Raw genomic sequence first — 20,579 nt, 5'->3', positions numbered from 1 at the left:
TTGTGGCGTAATAGCTGTGCTTGTCCACGTACCGCCTGATATATATAATAGCACTATTTTTAGTCTTACATAAGGGACCTGCGAATATGAGTTTGCCAACATCGAAATGCGCCCAGCAAGGGTTTCTCATATTCGGACATATCGCTTTGGATCCAGCAAGAAGAAGCCATTAGGCGCACGATCTTGAGAAATCCTGCATTACATAAGTAAGAAGGCGTGCACTGTAATTAAACTTTTATTTTGCGTGATTCGTGTTTATTGCCTCGTTCACATTTTTCTATATAAGCAAAATATGAAAATGTGGAGATGTAGCAGTGGTGCAGGTGATGTGAAGCGGAAATGCTCTCGTGAAAGTGCGAGATATTAATAAATTAGTCACAACAGCACGCGCAAGCGTGTGGAGGATGGGAAAAGTTTTATTAGACGTATCATCGGTAAATGAATCAGTCAAGGGACGAGCCTCAAGGCACGAGGCAAAGGTATAAGAAACACCTTGCGAATAACTGGTCATACTGCAATGGATTAAAGAACAGGCTGTGTAAACAATAGTAGAAGGGGCATTTATGCCACAGGTGAGTGCTTTTGGGTCTGCTATATATTGGTCCTCGTCACCTTAAGTTTTATGGCTACTGCGGGATTAAGAACAATGTTGTGCACGCATACAGGTAGCGGGTCCGCCAAATCCTCAGCGAGGGAAATGTCGAAATTTCGCACTATCCTATAAAGCGCTGTTTTCAACGTGGCCATCGCTAGCCTATGTGCCACACACGTCCTGGGGCCGAGGCCAAATGGATAGTAAGAAGATGCCACGTTGTCGCGGTGCTCAGGCGAGAAGCGTTCCGGTAGGAATCGGTCCGGTTCAGGCCAGATATCCGCGTTCCTGTGAATGTGCCACGGTGGCGCAAAAATGCTCGTTCCTGCTGGTATGAATTGGCCCAGGATGGTCGTGTCCTCCATGCATTCGCGCATTACATTGATCGGAATTGTTGGGTACAAGCGCAGACCCTCTCGTACAACCATGTCGAGGCGTTGGAGCTGCATGACGTCGTCTTCATCGAGCTCCTTGTTCACTGCGTCTGCATTCGAGGACGTCTGTGGCACATCTGCTCGCTGGCCATATAAATCATGCAACGCTTCGTGCACCGAGCTGACTGCTTCGCTCACCACATCATTTGTGGCATGTGGAGGTGACAAGTCGGGAACGTTGTCGCTGGGCTGCCATCCCTTAGGTTCAAGGTCTTGCTTCGCATCGAAATTGGTGGCGGTACGTTCAGTTTCCGCAAAAGCTTGACGATCTGAGTTTTCCTTATGACGGAGGGCACTCACAATTTCAGCTCGTATTTTTAGCTGTTCTTCCGGGTGCTTGGCGAGAAGATACAGCAGGAAAGCGAGGGAGGCAGATGTTGTGTCGTAGCCAGCTAGAATAAGTATCGCTAAGTTACATACCAAGATATGGTCATCAATAAAACGCACGTTAGCGCTAGCTGTGGGCAAAACATTTCCGACCCCTTCTTGAGCATCGATAACATGCGCCACTCCTACGTTTGTGTAGAGTAATCAACGCGTCATCCATAACTTTCTGCACCGCTTTGGAGAACGATGTGAAGGGATAAAGGAGCTGAAGAATGCTGTAAAGACCGGGGTAGGCAAACGCACTCTCTAACAAGGCGTCGTCGACTTCTCGGAATATAACTTCGAATGATTTGAGTGGTACGTCATTGCTGTTCGTCTGGCAGCCTACCTGTAACGAAAGAGACGACACGCTGCACAAGGAATGAAATTTTCTACGTGACAAAATTATGCTTTGAGCAACCGACATGCAAATTTTCTCTGTTCAGTGCAAATCCATCTACTTCCTCTTGATGGCGCATTAGCTTTCTACAGGCCAGCACAATTCAAAAGACTGCAGTCGCTCACAATTGTCACGAACTAAGTTTTTGTTAAGCGCTGTTTTCGCCACCCCTGCTCTAGGAACGTTTTGGAAACGTGGTATAAGTAATCACCGTAAATATTTTCTGCAATATTTTTAGTAAAAACTGGTGTGCGAGTGACCGCATTACGCAATAATGTTCCGTGAACGTTATCTCAATAATATATTTTAGGCAAACGTTAGTTTGTATGAAACACGTTTATAAGGACTGTAAATTGAGAGGTACGGACATAGCGAATTTTCGATAATTTGTAAGAAGAAAATTAAGAGATAAATATTTTGATGTTTTTCAAATCATACTCGGCGAATACTGAGAAATTCGAAGGACCTAATTGGTGTATCATCGGCCTGAATGAGGATAGTAAATCTGGGCAACATACACAGGGCTCATTAATGGGCACGTCATATGTTACACAGGGTTCCCTGAGGAGCGAGAGTGTGACATCAACAGAAAGCATCAATACATGCTCCCACTGCGCACTGGCTAACAACCCATAGTGCGGTACCGCATCTCGTGGCGGAAAACTTGTTTGAGGCAGATGTCAGCACAGAAGGCTTTAAAAGCATTGTTGCGCTTCTTGCGGACAACTGGTCTTAGAGACAGACTCTAAGGAGTGTCATATTTTCGTTTTCTTTTTTCTCTCTTTTTTTACCTTTTCTTGCTCTACTTTTTTTTTGTAACATCTCTCTTCTATCATCTTTTATCCGCCTTACCCCTTCCCCCTGCGCAGGGTAGCCAGCCGGTCTAAGAACTGGCTAACCACCCTGTCTTTCCGCTTGTTTCTTCCTTCCTTCCGATTGTTACAAAAATTTTCTTCTTGTACCTCTGCAGATACGGAACATTAGACAAGCGTTTCCCCTCCAACTTGGGGCTTCGGGCCCCACAGCAGAGGAAGAAGCACACGAGTGCTTAACTGAACGCGCTTACTGCAACGAACTGGCTGATCTCGTTGCATGATACGGGCCTTCGTGGCGAATAGCGGAATAATAAAGTTTATAGTAATACATTGGTTACATAATCGAAGCTGTGAACGTCGTTTTCGCGAGGAACCGGAACTCAGCCCCAACTGAAGCGCCGCTTCAGTGCCGCTTCGATTGGGAGGGCCCGCAGCCTAGAGTGCCGTTGCTACAGATCGTCTACTCATGTTTGCTATGCGGTGGACCGCAAGGCAAATCTTGCCGAGTGACGCTGTTTGGCTGCGCATTTGATACTGTTTTAACAGCTTGTTGTTGAGTGACAAAGTTTTTTTACAACTTGCATCCGATTTCTAGCACAACGGTGGTGTCGGTGGCCGCTAGACTGGGCTGGCACATTTCAACTTAATATTGCCATAGTAATTACATGGACCCTCCAAGCGCACTTTTACAGCAGTGCTGTTAAGCTCGAGGTTTGCCGTGCGTCGTAGAACGGAAATTATCATCATCATCATGAACCGGCACTCGCTGAGTCACCGCCCAATCTGTACAGATGGTTAACAACAGAATCTGAAACGGGCACCCACTAATAGCCATGTACAGTATAGTATAGTAAGGGGCGGGAAGCGATAGGTGACAGGGTGAAAGCCTAGCCAAGCCAGTACTAACCAGGTGCCCACAGCTCTGCTGTGACCCAGCCTTGTAAGGCTTAGTGCAAGCTGCGCAAATTTTTTCGTCGCCGTCCATCGTTGTGTTCTGTACAGAATGCAAATCAATAACATCGCTCCGCGCGTCTTATGATCTAAGTGCGAGTGAAAGCGCGCGATCGCTACGACAAGAGCGGCTCAAGCAGATATGAAACATGCCTACCGTCTCCGTCGCGCGAGAGGCCATGTATGTAAAAGCAGGGGGGGGTGCATGCATGCCTTTTGCAGGAAATGCATGCTATGACCGGCCGGGCATGGTCACTAGAGGGTTTCATAGGGTTTCAGCAGACTTCTCATACCTGTGTACGTGTTGTACTCTCATCGAAGGGTTTGCGCTCAAACGATCGACAGCACGAAAGTCACATCGACCACTGCAGCGGCCTGGTTTCATCAATGAATGAGCTTTGCTTTCTATAACATTCCAATATGTCGCTATCGCATTAAATGCTTAGCCTTTGCAGAAAAAGGGTAACTCTTTAGGAACATGAATAATGAAACGTTCTTTTAAGCAGAATGGTAAAAAAATGACCTTCACGCTAGTCAGCGACTGAAAAAACGGTTTGCATGACAGTAACGAATAAAAAAACGCCCATGAACTTCCCATATTATTTAGAAGGACAGATGTTAAAGAAAGTGAAAGAGTACAAATATCTAGGCCTCATAATTTCATCAGATCTTAAATGGGACAAGCAGGTAACTTATGTTGTTAACAAAGCACTGGCAGTTCTGTACTCGTTAAAACGCTCGCTTAGGTGCGCATCCGTAGATACTAGACGCCTAGCATACGTGACACTCATTCGATCTATACTTGAATATGCAATAATATGTTGGTTTCCCTTTCGTAAGCAGTACATAGCAAAATTGGAGAGCGTCCAAAGAAAAGCACTTAGGTTTATCTTTAATAGGTACCGCCGACGTGACTCCCCTACAGAACTATTAAAGCAAGCCGATCTTCCCACTATACAAAATCGAGCCAGACTACTTCGTCTTAAGATGCTTTTCCTTCTTCTCAAAGGCAGCATGAAGATCAATGTGAGCAACTATTTACTTCCCTCAAATACAACCAGTTCCCGAACTAAACACACCAAGCACTTAGCTGAATACAGATTTCACAACGACATTTTCAGGTACTCTTTTTTTCCGCAAGCAATCCGAGATTGGAATAGTTTGCCTAACGATGCTGTCGAGTGCACAACACTCGAAGCTTTTATTGCTAAGATTTCAAATAATGCTTCTTAGTTACTATCGGCATGCAGGCTCGCTGCGTTGTGCAATGACAATCTGTTTCCCTTCACAGTATGTCTTTTTTTCTTGCCTTGATTTTATACTGTTCATGATTTCGTCAGCGTTTGCCGAGCCTTGTCTCTAGTGCAATAAAATGTCTAATTTATCTATAATTTCTTTTTAATATTTTTTTCGTGCGCTAAGCTTGTAACACGCTGTTCATCGCTGTTTCTCTCATTCTTGTAGATTTGTAAATTAATGCAATGTATGTACCGACAGTTCAATTCGACTGATGTGCGCCCCTACTTGAACGGTGTTCTTTTGCATATGTGTATTACCTTGTAACATTCCGTTTTATTATTGTTCTCATCTTGTAGCGTTGTGCAATTAAGGCGGAGAGCATATGTACTATCCAGTTGAATTCAAAATATGTATGCGCCTACCCTAAATTGCTTCTTTTGACTATGTATTTTACCCCCTTTCCTGCAACAGCCTCAAATGTGAGGCTAGCAGTAAGTTCAAATAAATAAATAAATAAATAAATAAATAAATCAATCTTTGATGTTTTTGATAAACCAGGTATGCTTGAGCACATTTTTATAGCAAGCAATGTGCAAGGGTACGTGGCAAAACAGCAAAAAAAATCGATTTGGTGAAGGAAAGCACAAATACCAAAGTCGATATCTACCGGATTTATCATTTTTCCTTTCATTCGTATAAAGCAAGGAATTCCATAATTTCATCTTATGTGGGCCATTTACCTTTGATTTTGACTCTGTTCGATATTCTTTCCATAAAAAAGAGAAATGAAATGTTCATGAGGCACCGCTTCATTTATTCTTGGTTGGGAAAAATGTTGCGAACAAGAAATGTGCAAACTTCTTTCCCTAAGTGCGGTGAAATTCAGAAAGCGAGAAATTGGTGGAAAGTGTTCTCGGCGGCCAAACAGTGTAATTTTCTAGCAAAACAACGTTTTTTTCTCACAAAACTAAGTTCGTAGTTTCAAACGTGCATCTAAAGTAAGTTGCATCAAAGTCGTTAATGGTGACCAGGACCACCTGTTCTTTCTTATCTGGACTCGCCCGATTGCCAGTCACAAAAACAGGCGATCATGCTTGCAGCTATTATTGTACTATGCGTTGTTCGTTTTCGTGGGCACAGTGTCGGCCAATAAAGAAATCACAACCGATTTCAGTGCTGTGGTCTTTCCATTCGCGATTATAGGTGTAGTCAGTAACCCACCTGTCGTCCAAGCACAGTCCTTGTCAACGTTTCCAATACCATACAACGAGCGGCTTCATGGGCGTCGATGACGTCACCAAAACGGCTAGCATCGTGAAATTTTAGGACAAGGCGCATCACAGTGCCGTCGATACTGCGACAGAGCGTCTTCACTTTTCCAGCGGTGAAGCAGGCGTTGAACACTGAGCGGACTCTTCTCCACTTCTCTCCTGCAGCATGGGAAAGGGAATTTTTACAGTGCACCACAAGTAGTCGTTGTTTACAGCCGCGTTTCAATTTCATGCGCGAAACAACACTGCGGAGTAGGATTCCTTGGTGAAGTGTCGTGTGATGTGATGAATACGAAGCATGTTTGCACTATTCGAGCGCCCAGCATATTAAGATAACCGGCAACAATATCACTACAACCTAGAAAAGCCCAACCAAGGCTTCTCGCTGTTTCTATGGGAAGCCTCTCGACCTCCCCATCGAAACAGCGAAAAGCACTAAACTTCTTGCTCACGTACTTTGAACATATTGGTCTTCTCAGCACACTTTTATCCTTTAATCAAGACAGTGTGTTTTGTGCCGCTAACTGTTCCTTTCTTCTTTTGTTGAATTATTTTTCACATTTTACCTTAGTGTCGAGACTGTTCACTGAAGGGTTAGGACAGCTATTACAAGTCTAGCATCTTGTTTTGTTTCTTTACATATATTTCAGCGTACGTCCTGCTAGTGCCTTTTTGTTCTCCACCCCTCTCCCTGCACAATAGCAAGTAGGCAAATAAACGCTTACTAATCATCCTGCTTTTCTATGAAGAGCTTTCTCTTTGCCTACGAGACAAGTGAAATATGAAATCGTTATAATATAAAAAAACAATAATACCTAGGATCGGCAATGCACTATCCTTCTGTTGCTGGCTGCTTTATTGAAAAGAAAGTCCTGGAGGTCCAGAGGACATGTCCAAGACATGAAGGAGCACACTTACGAAAATCGCACATTTTTCCTGGTTTACGTGTCGGCCATGGCACGACCTTTGTGAGAATACATATACATATATGGAATGGAGGTATGACGAAACCTTCTCGGAAGCATTGTTACTGAAAGTTTTCAGCTGGCGGACCAGCCTTCGTCAGAGTAATGCGCGAACAATTCCTAAATAGCTTGAAACCACTTTTCAAGAAACAGGACAATAGTGTCTGCGTTTAATAGAACTGCAATGCGCATCAAAAATACTTTCGGTATTACGTGTTTCAAGAAAATAAAAGAGTATACGAATGCAGATGGCACAAGATACAGCTCCAGACTCCAAAAAACGCGATTGGGTACCATGATTATGGGTAGTTGGAAGACGTACATAATCACCACCAGCCTCTCTACGACCACTGCAGGGCAATGGCCTCTCCCATGTTCCGCAATCAACCCGGCCTTGTGCTTTCTGCTGCCACGTTATACCTACAAACTTCTTAATCTCATCTACCCACCTAAGTTTCTGTCTCCCCCTCACGCGTTTGCCTTCTCTTAGAATCCAGTCAGTTACCCTTAATGACCACCGGTTATCCTGCCGACGTGCTAGATGCCCGGCCCATATCCATTTCTTCTTCTTGATTTCAACTATGATATCCTTAACCCTCGTTTGTTCCCCGAACCACTCTGCTCTCTTCTGTCTCTTAAGGTTACACCTATCATTTTCCTTTCCATCACTCGCTGCGTCGTGCTCAATTTAAGTTGAACCCTCTTTGTAAGTCTCCAGGTTTTTGCTCCATAGGTAAGTACCGGTAAGATGCAGCTGTTATATACCTTCCTCTTGAGGGATAGTGGTAGACCACCATTCATGATTTGATAATGCTTGCCGAATGAGCCCCATCCCATCCTTATTCCTCTAGTTATTCCACTCTCATGGTTCGGCTCCGCGGTTACTACTTGTCCTAAGTAGACGTACTCCTTTACAACTTCTAGTGTCTCGCCACCTATCGCAAAGCGCTGTTCTGTGCCAAGATTGTTCCATATTACTTTAGTTTTATGCATATTCATTTCAAGACCTACTCTTCTACTTTCCGTATCCAGTTCAGTACTCGACTTTAATTCAAAATATATAATGTACTGATGGGCGACTTTAATGCAAAGGTAGGCAAGAAGCAGGCTGGAAATTATGCAGTTGGGGAATATGGCATCGGTTCTAGAAACACCAGAGGGGAGTTACTAGTAGAGTTCGCAAAACGCAATAATTTACGGATCTTGAATACCTTCTACAGAAAACGAGCTACTCTTAAGTGGACGTGGAAGAGTCCTAATGGCGAAAATAAAAATGAAATAGACTTCATAATGTGCGCCCCCCGAGCATTGTACAGGATGTGGAAGTGGTTAACAAGATCCGATGCAGTGACCATAGAATGGTAAGTTCTAGAAATCAACTAGACTTGAGGAAGGAACGGCACAAACTGATTCGCAAGAAGCCGATTCATGAACTAGCTCTGAGAGGGAAAGCACAGAAATTTAGAGTTTCACTTCAGAATAGGTACGCGGCTTTAGTCGAGGAAAACCGACCTTAGCGTTGATGCAATGAATGACAATCTCACTAGTATCATTAAGGAGTGTGCAGTGGAAGTTGGGGGTACAGTCGTTAGACAGGACGCTAGCAAGTTATCCCAAGAGACGAAAAACCGCATTAAGAAATGTCAAGCCATGAAAGCCTCAAATGCAACAGAAAAAATAGAGCCGGCGGAGCTTTCGAAGTTAATCAATAGGCGTCAAATAGCCGACATAAGAAAGTATAATATCGAGACAATTGAGCATGCTCTAAAAAACGGAAGAAGCCTCAAAGCTATGAAGACAAAACTGTGCATAGGCAAAAATCAGATGTATGCATTACGGGGCAAGGAAGGCAATGTCACAAACAATATGGAGAGAATAGTTGAGGTAGCGGATGAGTTCTACAGATATCTGTACAGCAGCAGAGACAGTCAAGGTGATAACGTAAGAAGCAGTAATAGCCCAGAAGAATCTGACATCACACCAGTATTGACAGGAGAGGTAAAGAAAGCCCTAAAGGGAATGCAAAGAGGCAAAGCCGCTGGTGAGGATCAGGTAACGTCAGGCCAGTTGAAAGACGATGGAGGGATTATGTTAGAAAAACTGGCCATCCTGTATACGAAGTGTCTCTCGACGGAGAGGATACCAGAATCTTGGAAGAATGCCAGCATCATCTTGATCGATAAGAAAGGGGATGTCAAGGACCTGAAAAATTACAGGCCCATCAGCTTACTGTCCGTTGTCTACAAGCTATTTACAAAAGTAATTGCGAACAGAATTAATACGACATTAGAGTTCGATGAACCAAAGGACCAGGCAGAATTCTCAACGACCAGGCTTCTCAACAATAGACCATATTCATACTATCAATCAGGTGATAGAGAAATGCGCGGAATACAACCAGCCCCTACACTCTTATTCAAGTCCCGTATAACGTCCGGCACATAAACGGCCCATTTTTATTCCACCTCAAGGTACTCCATATAAGCGGCCCTTCAATCGCCATTAAGCGTGACAAATTCTGCGGTGACGGGCTGGGCCCGCTATATGCGGCCGCGAGCAGACGCAACGCTTATATGGAGCCTGGTGTTCACTGACGCGAAAATGTCTCGAGCGGACGCAACGCTTATACAGGGCCCGTTGTTTTATGCGGGAAATTGAGATCGGCGCCGCGGCGAGAAGCGAGAGAGAAACTTATATATCAACAGCGCCGAGCGAGCGTGCTCAAGCACGGCCGTTGGATAGAAAGCGCTCTTTATCCAGCGGCCGTGGCTCAAGGCTCGAAGTCCACGTTCACGTCGTGTAGTGTTTCCTGTGTTGGCGCAGAATGCGGCCGGTGAACTCGAGATACAGCTGATACAGCCAGCGCCTCCCTGACCTTGGCCGATCGTCTACAAACTCAACGTGCGAAGGAAGTTTTCACCTTTGATCGCGTTCTCTCCCTGCTCACGCTGCTTACTATTCCCCCTACAGTTCTCTCTCCCAAGCGCGTCGAGCGGTGTCTGTCTCTTTTGCGCCCGCTCCTTGCGTGGTCTCTCTGTTTTCGTTGAGAATTCGGTCCCGCGATCGTCTTGGCGTGCTTCAACGTTTCGGCAGTGCCGATCAGGCCCTGCTGCGTGGGATGTACACCTCCACCGACGTCAAAGGCATTGAGAGAGGAGCGTGCAGTTATGATGGCACGTGTGAGTGCGATGTCAGTGTGAGTGCACCAGATTGCTCGCGTACAGCCGCCAGCCAGGGGAACCAGGCGTGCCACATCAAGTTGCCTGGTGATCCTACTGCGGGCACTGCCCCGTGAACCATGCGCGACTGGTTGAGTTTATTTCGATGCTCCCACTCTTGTGTTTTGCTGTTAGAAACAAAGCACCGCTCCTAACGAGTCTCTATAGATCTGTGAAAGGCGCATCGGAAGAGCCTCTCGCTCGGACCTTTTCTTCGAAATGCATGAAGGTCGCAAATTGTCAGAAAGCGAAACACTGTTGCTCACTATTATGTGGTTCGCGAATCAAGAACGATATCAAGCAGCATCTACAATTGTGCACCTGAAGCGGATCTATCTCTCATATATTGCTCAAAAACGGAATCAGTATTGTGCGTGCATGACTATCGTAAAACATGTTTACGAACGTTTTACTATCGTAAAACGTTCGTAAACAATGTAACCATTTATCTGCGTTTAGGTACTGCAACAGATATAACTTAGATATTTTTTCTGGTGGACACCTGATAAATTACAATTAAGTCTATAGCTAGCTCATTCCATTGAATAATTTTCTTTCGCACGACAATTTTGTCACAATTATGCAGCAATTTTTGGCGCAGCATATGAAAAAAAAGCCATTCTATGTCTGAACAGACGACAAATACATGTTTGTCAAGACCTCGTCGAAAGGAGATAGTCAGGGTAATTTTAGGCCCAATTATGCTGTATGCAAACACAAAATACTTTTGAATAGAAGAATGTTTTTCTGCAAAAGAGCTTTAATTTCAATGAAAGAAAGACAATATTCAATAAGCAGGTGGTGGCACCACTCTCAGACATGTGCATTGACAGCCGAAAGGACCTGGAAAGTTGTGATATTAGTCTATATACAACAGCTACATTCACTGCATGCATCTGTTTACACAAAGTGGGCCCATTGAGTCTGCTAAAGTACTCTGACATTGACTTTGAATGTAATTTGTATCATTCACTCAACGAAAGATTATGTGTCAAATTTCAGTATTAGAACATCCATGTGGAATTGAAGTTTGTTTCCTTTGTGCTGCAAAGAATATTGATACTAGCCTATGTGTAGCCACCTTACATGCGTAGTTGCCTTACATGATGACTGGGAACTGCTATGTATCCTACGGTGGACATGGCCCTTAGTTTTTTCAATGTGGACTCTGTCGGTACGTCCACCTTGTTTGTAGCAGAGTTCCTTTTCTGCCATTAAATAGGGCCCAGTCAATTCCTTTGTTTAAAATAGTTTAAGATAGTTCAAGTACATCTGTATGCACAAAGGCGTACACACATAAGCAATCATGTAAGTCAATGTAGGCAATCTATTCGAGCCTTTTTGATTGTCCTGTGGTACTTCCATTTCCCAACAGAAAGAGAAACAAGGTATTTCCAGGTTTGCCCTGTGAGCGTGGCACTACAGCACTCAAGTTTAGTGTAAAAGGACATGCCCAACACACATGCCATCTGTCACCACCTGTGATATGTCATCATTTAGAAGCGGCTTCAGGCCTCCATTTCAGCCTACTATTGAAGCAAGCCAAGGCTCTGCTTTCCATAACTTATGGTCTCAGTACACTCATTTGGCTGCTGTTTTACCAATTTTCATGGAACAGATATATGATATGAACATTGCGTGCGAAACACAAAGAAACTCTTGTTTATACACTTGTGAGATCTGACATTGTAAATGTGGCTGCTTTGAATTCATTAGCAAAATTTCAAGCAGTGGCACTCATATCAGGGTTTCAAGCAGCTACATATCGGGGTTGCTGAAACTGCTTTATTTACTGTGGCATAAAGCACGCCCATAAAAATCTCAATTTATGCACGGTTTTGCTCTAAAGCTTGCAATGTTTTAGTGCAAGCGCTCATCCATCCACTACCTCTGAATTGTTAGCTTTTTGTATAAAGATGTCGTGTGCAGAACATAAAACATATAAGTTTTTATTACTTTTTTTTCAGTATCTTGCAGATGTCCATGGGTTGCCAGGGCCGATGATTGTTTGGAGCTTATTTTTTGTGCTGAGGACGAGCGTGTTACCCTGAAAGATGACTGCACGCTTGAAACGGCACTTTTCTTGTGTTTGACCGAACATTAGATAAAGAATGGTACCTACCCGTCCGCTTTCGCCCAAACATTGGGACTAATTCAAAGTTTGCTGCTCAAGGAAGAGAGTTTTCGACGTTGCTGGGCAAGCAGTAAACTGCTGAAGATTCTCGACAAGCTCAAGGACAACGCCTAACTTATGTTTTTTTTTTGTGCAGTTTTATTTCGTTCGTGTGTTTTTGTTACATTGTTAGGCTGGGTAGATAAGGCTGCTGGCTAGCTGAATTTTCACAAACTTTAGAGACATTTAAGTTTGTTTTATGTTCACATACTTTTCAATGCTCTCTCTTTTGAGGATACCTGAGTTGCAGGTACACTAGCATTGGAATCTGTGGCAGACATCATGTGCAATAACAACTGTATGTATGTGTGTGTGCATGTGTTCATATATACATATTCATTGTTCATGTTGTAGTTTTCCTCAGAGTATAACATACACAGTCATCATATTATTTCTGATGCATGTACTATGAAAAGTCTTATTTGTTAGGGCATTACATTAGCATATCACTTGTCGTTCATGCACACCTGATACCCATGTTTTGAAATTTTATTAGCCACTACCTACAGAAAAGCTGCGTCCTCAAACTTCAGGCCTACTAATATAGAGGGTATGTAGTTTAGTCATACATTTGTGATAAATCATAGTACCTACGCGCACTATACAGCTCATGATATAGAACACATTTTTTTCACTGTGTATTCTACGCATATATTGCAAATTAAGTGCCAGAAACAGGCAGGAAGCACACCTCAAGCCCTTCGTCTGTTTCCAAGGCTACGTATATGACGCTGATCAAGGCACACTCACTTGCAGTACTTCTTTGTTACTCTAGTCAATTCTGTGTTATCTTATTGTGTTTAAGTAAATATATGTTGTCGATCAAGGCCCACTTACTTGAAATACTTTTTTGTTACTCTAGTCAATTCTGTGTTATCTTATTGTGTTTAAGTAAAGTTATTATAGTTGAAGGCATTTAGATATTTAGATAGCTCCTAGATGCACTCTGCAAGAAACTAGAGTTTTTTCTACGTATAGGGGTGCTGAAACTCAAGCTAGGTCATTATCAACTAATTCTAGTGACATGAGAAGGCCTGAAACCCCTAAAGCGTAGAAAAACAACAATCGTTCTGTTCAATTATTTGATCACCTCTTTCGCAGTTATTTTTTTACCTTGTTTCTGTAAAAGTGTAAGATTCACTTATTAGTTTACAAACGCTGTATTGGTGTATACATTGTTGCACAGTTTTGTTTGTAATTGAAAATAAAATATATCAAACTACAAAAGTGTGCACTGTGTGTTCAGGCTTACTGACTGTGCAAATAGATGTAAGTTATGCTGTTTGGAAAAAAACTGGTTATGCAAAATATTTGTAGCTGTTACTGTCTAGAGAAGGACACAGGTGACTTGAGAGATCACAGGGCCACTGATAAGATGCCTGATTAAAGCATTGCAGAATGCATCAATCCATGCATGCAGATGATGGTACCGAGAGTTGTATAGCAATTGTGGTCATTACTGATAGAGAAACTGGTTAGGAATTTCAACTGAAGAGTTTTGAATGCCTAAACTATATGTACGTCAGAATGATACATCCATTACAATGCCGCAATACTGAACCTGTAAGACTGTTCATAAAGAAAAATTTTAGTGATAACCGATAGGCCACTGACTGCTGTTTGGGACACAACTGCAAGGAAAGTGCACATGTTCAAGGCCACATTGCTAAGGTAGCTGGCTAGAAAATAAGAAGTGGACTGCCCCCTTATTTGTTTTGAAATATACGTTCATGAGATTCAGTTAGCTTAATCTGATCCAATAACAGCTTTCAAAACCATTTCAGAGAAACCACTGCCGAGATCCTTTAGGGGGTCATTATGTGCACAGGTGCTGAATTGCAACACGTGGAGGTTCAGAATTGAGCAATAAGGAATATGGCATATATATTAAGGTGATTTTATTTTTTTATTTTTACATTCATTATTTTGTTCACCCAATGCCCTATTACTCCAACAACAGAGCATATAGGTGAAAAACCCTTACGATGCACCCTATTGTATATGTATTGACGCGTGTGCTCTGCAGGTGAGAAAGACAATGGGGACATCAATGAACATCAATGTCTAGTACGTCTTTGGGATTTTGCCGAAGACATCATGTTTGTCCTCCATGATGAACCGGCAGTGCAACCACACATGGACATAGGAAAGAAGGTACACAACAGAGTGCTGTGTTTCGTGTACCTTTCCTCCGTCCGTGTGTGGTTGTGCTGCTGGTTCATCATGAAGCACAACCAACTAGCCCAAGTTTCTGTCTTGTTAGACATGTTTGTGCCCACCATTTTTTTGTCAACAAGCTGTCCTACTCTTGTAGAACTTTTCACTGTCTTGTGCTTGCGTTGTGCCTTGACAATGTTCTCTATATTTTCTCTCATGGCTCTGCATCTCATTGTTCTGCTCAGTGTGCAGCTGCGCAGCAACATAACATGTTCCTTCATTCACTTAATGCAATAAATACTGGCATGGGTACTCGAAGAAATGGCACAAAATGTAACAACAAGTAGCGTTGCCAGATGAAACACCTAAATGCCACAGTTCTACAGTAATGGGTGAAGGAAAGGACTTGGAGCACAGAATGGAAATAAGGGACCCATGCATACATGAATAAGTGCCAGGCTGGCACAGTGATGGATTAGGACTCAATGCCTAACTTACTGCAAAGATATGCCTCAACACTGCAAGGGAAATGTCATGTTTTGAAATGATGCCAGAAAAAGAACAAATACATTTCAGATCTCAACATTTAGTGAAGGACAAGTCTAGTACTATTTGCGAATACGCTTGATGTGGCACGATGTCTGACAGATAGTGTGCCGTGGTAACTGCCATGGAAGTGGGCAGCATGTAAAGGATAATATCGAAGAATTGATCGCTGGGCAAGTTGGTAATTCATGACTACAAAGAACTGCGCGAAATAAACTGGCACAAGGAAGACGCTTGTCCGTGCGTCTCCTTGTGCCACTTTATTTCGCGCAGTTCTTTGTAAAAAAGAATAATAGCTGCACATTTAGACGTGTACGTCTGCATGCTTATGTGAGCACTATATGAGCTGCTAATTCTGAAATAAAGCTGCAACACTTTCGCTTGAACTACTACAGAATGTTTTCGTCTATAGATAGTGTTGGTACTGGCAATAAATCTTGAATTCTCAAGCACAGTTTGTATTAGATGCTGTACCAGCCAAAGCTAAGGATGTTGCATGACACCTTATATTTAAATAAAGGTGCACGTAAAGCTACATGGTATGGAACAGGGGCGTAGCCCCTGTTCCATACCATGTAGCTTTACGCAATACGCAAGCAAAATATATACGCAAGCAAAATTTTCAATTTTGCTTGCGTATATATACACACAGACATGCAAACGCATACACAAACATACATAAACCATGGGTGACTCCCCCCCCCCCACCCTGAAAAAACTTTCTCGCTACGCCCCCGGTATTGAACATGAGGGAGGTTGGCTGGGACACGTAAAGCTCAACATTTATGGGTGTGCTATTTGTGTGAAAGCGTGCTTTTTATTTGCAGCTGTTATTTGCAATTATGACACCTACTGAGTATAATTGTTCCTCTATATCTATTATTTAGTATTATACGTTTGCATGTCGTGTCCCGTGATCCGAATCAAGCAGGATGCTACTGACTGCACACTTTTAAGACAGGTGAACATTTATTCCTAGAAGTCAAGATTACTGCCCGAGTTCAGCCACTTCTAGCATTTTGCTAGTTTATACGTTAAAGCGTCAAGCTCAAAGCATACTCGACTGGATGACATGGAGTGGAGTAATACTGGCCGTTGTCGCTCCGATCACATCTCGTAGCCAAGGAAAAAATCACAGCATATCCACGGAGTGAATGATGATGAGTGGGCGAAGCTGCGGAGGTTCATCGGTAAACCGTGAATCTTCCGTGAATTCTGCCCAGTACATCATCACCGACGTGATATCGGGCGCGTTTATACTAAAGGTTCGATGAGAGTTATGACGACTTGCAGCTCACTTTAATTTTACATGTACGCTGTGAATTTTCATTGTTTAGAAAACCATTGCTTTAGAAAACATCTGGCGTCATTCGTTGGTTTATTTCATCAATCAACGGCGTTTTGAACAAAATTTTTATTGTTTAATCACGCACAGGAGAAATCTCACCAGGCACTACCTTGGAGGTAAACAATGGCTGCTAATGGTAATGAGAGACAGAAGTCGGCTTTTAGCTAACACTTACACTTCTACTTCTACTAACGTTTCCTACTGGAACATGCCAATGGCTGCTAATGGGGAATGAGAGAGAGAAGAATTCGGCTTTTAGTTAACGCGCACGCTGCGAATTTTTTATTGTTCAACAACGCACAGGAGAAATCTCCCACCGGCGCCACCTTGGAGGTCAAGATCTGGTACTAGCGTTACGACTGTTTACGCACTACGAGGGACGAACGGGTACCGGTTTAAGGAGCTTCGCCCCTAAAAATCACTTTCACTCGTCGACAATGGGTGGAATACGAAAACAATCTTCAACCTGCCATGTTCCCCAACACAGGGCCTCCACCAGATCGCTCTTCGGCGCTGATATGCGGTCAACTGAGGCATGTTATAGAGCTTAATATTCATGAACCTTCAAGGTGCAAAACAAGTGCATATTTAATTTGGGGTTGTTATTTAGATTTAACAGTGCCTATTAAATATTAGAATGTTTCAAGTTAATCTTTGCATTATTCAGTATAATTGTTGACATGATCCTTCTGAATCCTTCAGGCCACTTGTGACGTTTGAAGAAATAGCATGGTTTTATCCTTGAAAGCTGGATCATATTGTGACTTCATTCGATTTCAAGCATTGCTAGCTTCTTTTGATGCGACGCTTGGCAGAAAACATATGTTCTAACGAGTGATGCAAGCTGTTTCATGCGTGCTCTTTCCGCGCCAGTCATGCACTATTCGTTTCATCGTTTGTGGAAGCCAATGGGAGCATCACTTCCAACTGTCAACAACGAACGAGCCACGAGAATGAAGAACCTCAGACCCGCCGTCCTCCCCAGCATGACAATTCCACGGCATCGCTCGTCGGCTCCGTCAGCCTCGAGCTCGGGAGACTGCATTCTTTTTCTGCGAAGGCTCGTTGTTCTTTCAACTCAACAACAACGTTTCTTCATCGTCTATGATATATACTCGGGAGAGAAATGAGCGCTCCCGTTCTGAAAGCTGGTCCGTCGCCTCATACGCGCTGCACTACACCAAACCCATCTGTTGCGCGAATAAGCGATTATGTGTTTTAATCCGATTCCCTGAGATGAACCTCTACACAATACATTCCGTATAAACGCACCGACATCAACGCGATGCTCGCGAAGGACGTGGGAGACTGTACTTCGCCAAGTAGAGATGAGATCAGCTGACTTCCACCGCCTGTACTGCGCCAAACATCGCAGAAAACTTTTCTTTGGCGGCTGATTGCACATCAGGGCACGTTTGGCTGCTGTATGACGCCAGCAAATGGAAATGCACTCGGAAACGCATCGTTCATTGTTCACCTCTGTCTCCGTGCGGGATGCGGAAGCTGTCGGACGAGAAACATAATTCCACACACAAACTGTGCATATTTAATTGCATTGCATGCGCTGTGCCGCCGTGCCCACACACGTGTGGGCACGGCGGCACAGCGCATGCAATGTCGTCTAATCGCCTTCTGTTCCTTGAACAGGTAATGCTGATTGCCGCATCATACCAACTGCACGCGTGGAACCAGTGTGCCATTTGGCCGTCTGCGGAACGGATCGGCACTCAGGGGGACCACGCTATCGACGGCACTCTCGGACACGGTGACCAACGGCAAGCCACACGGATCATGGCTGACACTATAAATCAGCGAGCATCAACCTACAGCCTCAGTGGGCACGGCGGCACAGCGCATGCAATGTCGTCTAATCGCCTTCTGTTCCTTGAACAGGTAATGCTGATTGCCGCATCATACCAACTGCACGCGTGGAACCAGTGTGCCATCTGGCCGTCTGCGGAACGGATCGGCACTCAGGGGGACCACGCTATCGACGGCACTCTCGGACACGGTGACCAACGGCAAGCCACACGGATCATGGCTGACACTATAAATCAGCGAGCATCAACCTACAGCCTCAGTGGGCACGGCGGCACAGCGCATGCAATGTCGTCTAATCGCCTTCTGTTCCTTGAACAGGTTAGTTATTACACTTATTACGGCTACAAGAATGATGACCGCTTTGTAGTTGTGCTGCCGTGCCCAAGAGTGATCTTTTCCGGCTTTGCATCATTGTGTCTATTGCTTTCTGGCGACGTTGAAATGAATCCCGGACCAGAAACAAAAACAATGTTGAAAGAGTTGTGTGATGGCCAAAGGGCAATACAAGCCGATCTAGAGAACTTAGGCAAGCGACTGAAGGTAGTTGAAAATAGCCTGAAGGTTATTAAAGAACAGGCGACCACAATAGCTCAATTGTCAAAAACAGTCAAGGAATTAGAGACTACTCTTCGGAAGCAGCAGGAAAGAATGGACAGCTTTGAGGACAGAAGCAGGCGGAATAACCTAATGGTATTTGGAATACCAGAAAGCGAGAAGGAATCTGTAGCCGATCTTGAAGCGAAAGTGTTAGTAAACGTTTTCCGAGAAAGGCTTGGTGTCACCTTGAGCACCGTGGAACGAATACATAGGATAGGGAAGAAGAGCGCCCGACCTCGCCCTGTAATTCTCAGGTTGTATGACTACAGGGAAAAATCCGAAGTGTACAAACAGTGCAGGAAGCTGAAAGGCAGCGGCATCTCAATATCGGATAACTTTTCGGAAGAAACATTGGCGAAGCGTAAAATGCTCTGGGATTCCGCGAAACAAGAAAGAGACAGCGGGCGCCATGTGCGCCTGAATTACGACAAACTGCATGTAGACTCTGACGTCTACACGTGGGATCATTCAAAGAGCAGTCGCGTAAAGGTTCAGCGTCCTAAAAGACGCGCTGCTGCTGTTAAGGATGACTGACGGAAAGAATATAATTCTAGTGCATTCCGCTTGATCAATGTAAATGCAAGAAGTCTGATTAACAAGGTTGGAGACCTGGAATACATCCTGGCTAACTACGATCCTCATGTGATTACGATTACTGAAACATGGCTACGGCCCGAAATACAAGACCAAGAGCTTGTACCACCGAACTATAAAATCATTCGTCGAGACCGCGATGCGCGTGGGGGCGGAGTTGCTGTAGTGATCAAGGCTGATATCGACTGTGTGCAAATGCCTGGCATCCCAACACATGAAAGTGTTTGGTGCCAAATTAAACTAGATAACACAATGATCATTCTTGGCGCTGTGTATCGTCCGCCTAACTCCCCGATTTCCTATCTCGAAGACATACAGCTTTACTTAGAAGGCTTAAGGATCCGTAGCTCTCGAATTATTATTTCTGGGGATTTCAATTTACCAGGCATCGACTGGTCCGAGCTTAGCGCACAGTCTCGTGAGAAATCCAATGTGAACTACTACTAGAGATAGCTTTCAGTCATGATTTGCAACAGGTAGTTCAAGGGTGCACACGCGTAGCTGGGAAAGCAGGGTCGATTTTAGATTTAGTGTTTCTAGACGGGCGCTTTGAAGAATATGATGTATCGATAGAGGCCGGTCTTTCAGATCATAAGTTAGTTTATTTAGAGATAAAACAGACCACCGTATGCCCAAGGGCTGATAGCACAAGTACGCATGTCCTATGTTTTGACAGAGCCGATGACACAAGCATTGTTGATCACCTTTCGCTATGTTTAGATAGCTTCAGTCAGACGAATGACGTCAATGCAATGTGGAACGAATTTAAAGGAGTCTTATTTCACTGTGTCAATAAGTTTGTGCCCATGAGAAAGGAGAAAAAAAATAAACGCAACCCATGGATAACACGAGAAATCATACATTTAAAACGGGAAATTAGCCGTGAAAGAAAGAAGACAAGAAAAGATCACAATAAAATTTCCGCACTAAGCATTGCATTGCGCACGAAGATGACTGCTGCTAAAAAAAACTTTTTATGATGTGACATTGCCTAATTTTATGAAGGATGATCCGCACCGTTTTTGGCGCCATTTGTCACTGGACAACGAAGGCCCCAGGGACATTGTCATCAATGATGAACTTGTGTTGGAC

The 20,579-nt window shown here is 43.8% G+C and overlaps 1 protein-coding gene across 1 annotated transcript in view; it reads right to left on the bottom strand.

Moving 5' to 3' along the window:
• Positions 1 to 591: 591 nt before the first annotated feature.
• The window catches only part of LOC125759100 (cytochrome P450 3A29-like), a 40,123-nt gene continuing 20,135 nt past the window's right edge, over positions 592 to 20,579 (bottom strand). The window contains exons 4-6 of the mRNA XM_049417373.1: positions 6,019 to 6,227; positions 1,543 to 1,741; positions 592 to 1,433 (exon numbers count right to left, since the gene is read on the bottom strand). Of these exons, the coding sequence (XP_049273330.1) occupies positions 592 to 1,433; positions 1,543 to 1,741; positions 6,019 to 6,227 (1,250 nt within the window). The remainder of the gene's footprint in view (positions 1,434 to 1,542; positions 1,742 to 6,018; positions 6,228 to 20,579) is intronic.

Source organism: Rhipicephalus sanguineus, chromosome 7 (genome assembly GCF_013339695.2).
Source record: "Rhipicephalus sanguineus isolate Rsan-2018 chromosome 7, BIME_Rsan_1.4, whole genome shotgun sequence".
Classification (NCBI taxonomy): Eukaryota; Metazoa; Arthropoda; class Arachnida; order Ixodida; family Ixodidae; genus Rhipicephalus; species Rhipicephalus sanguineus.
This window is presented reverse-complemented; position numbering and strand designations above follow the sequence as displayed.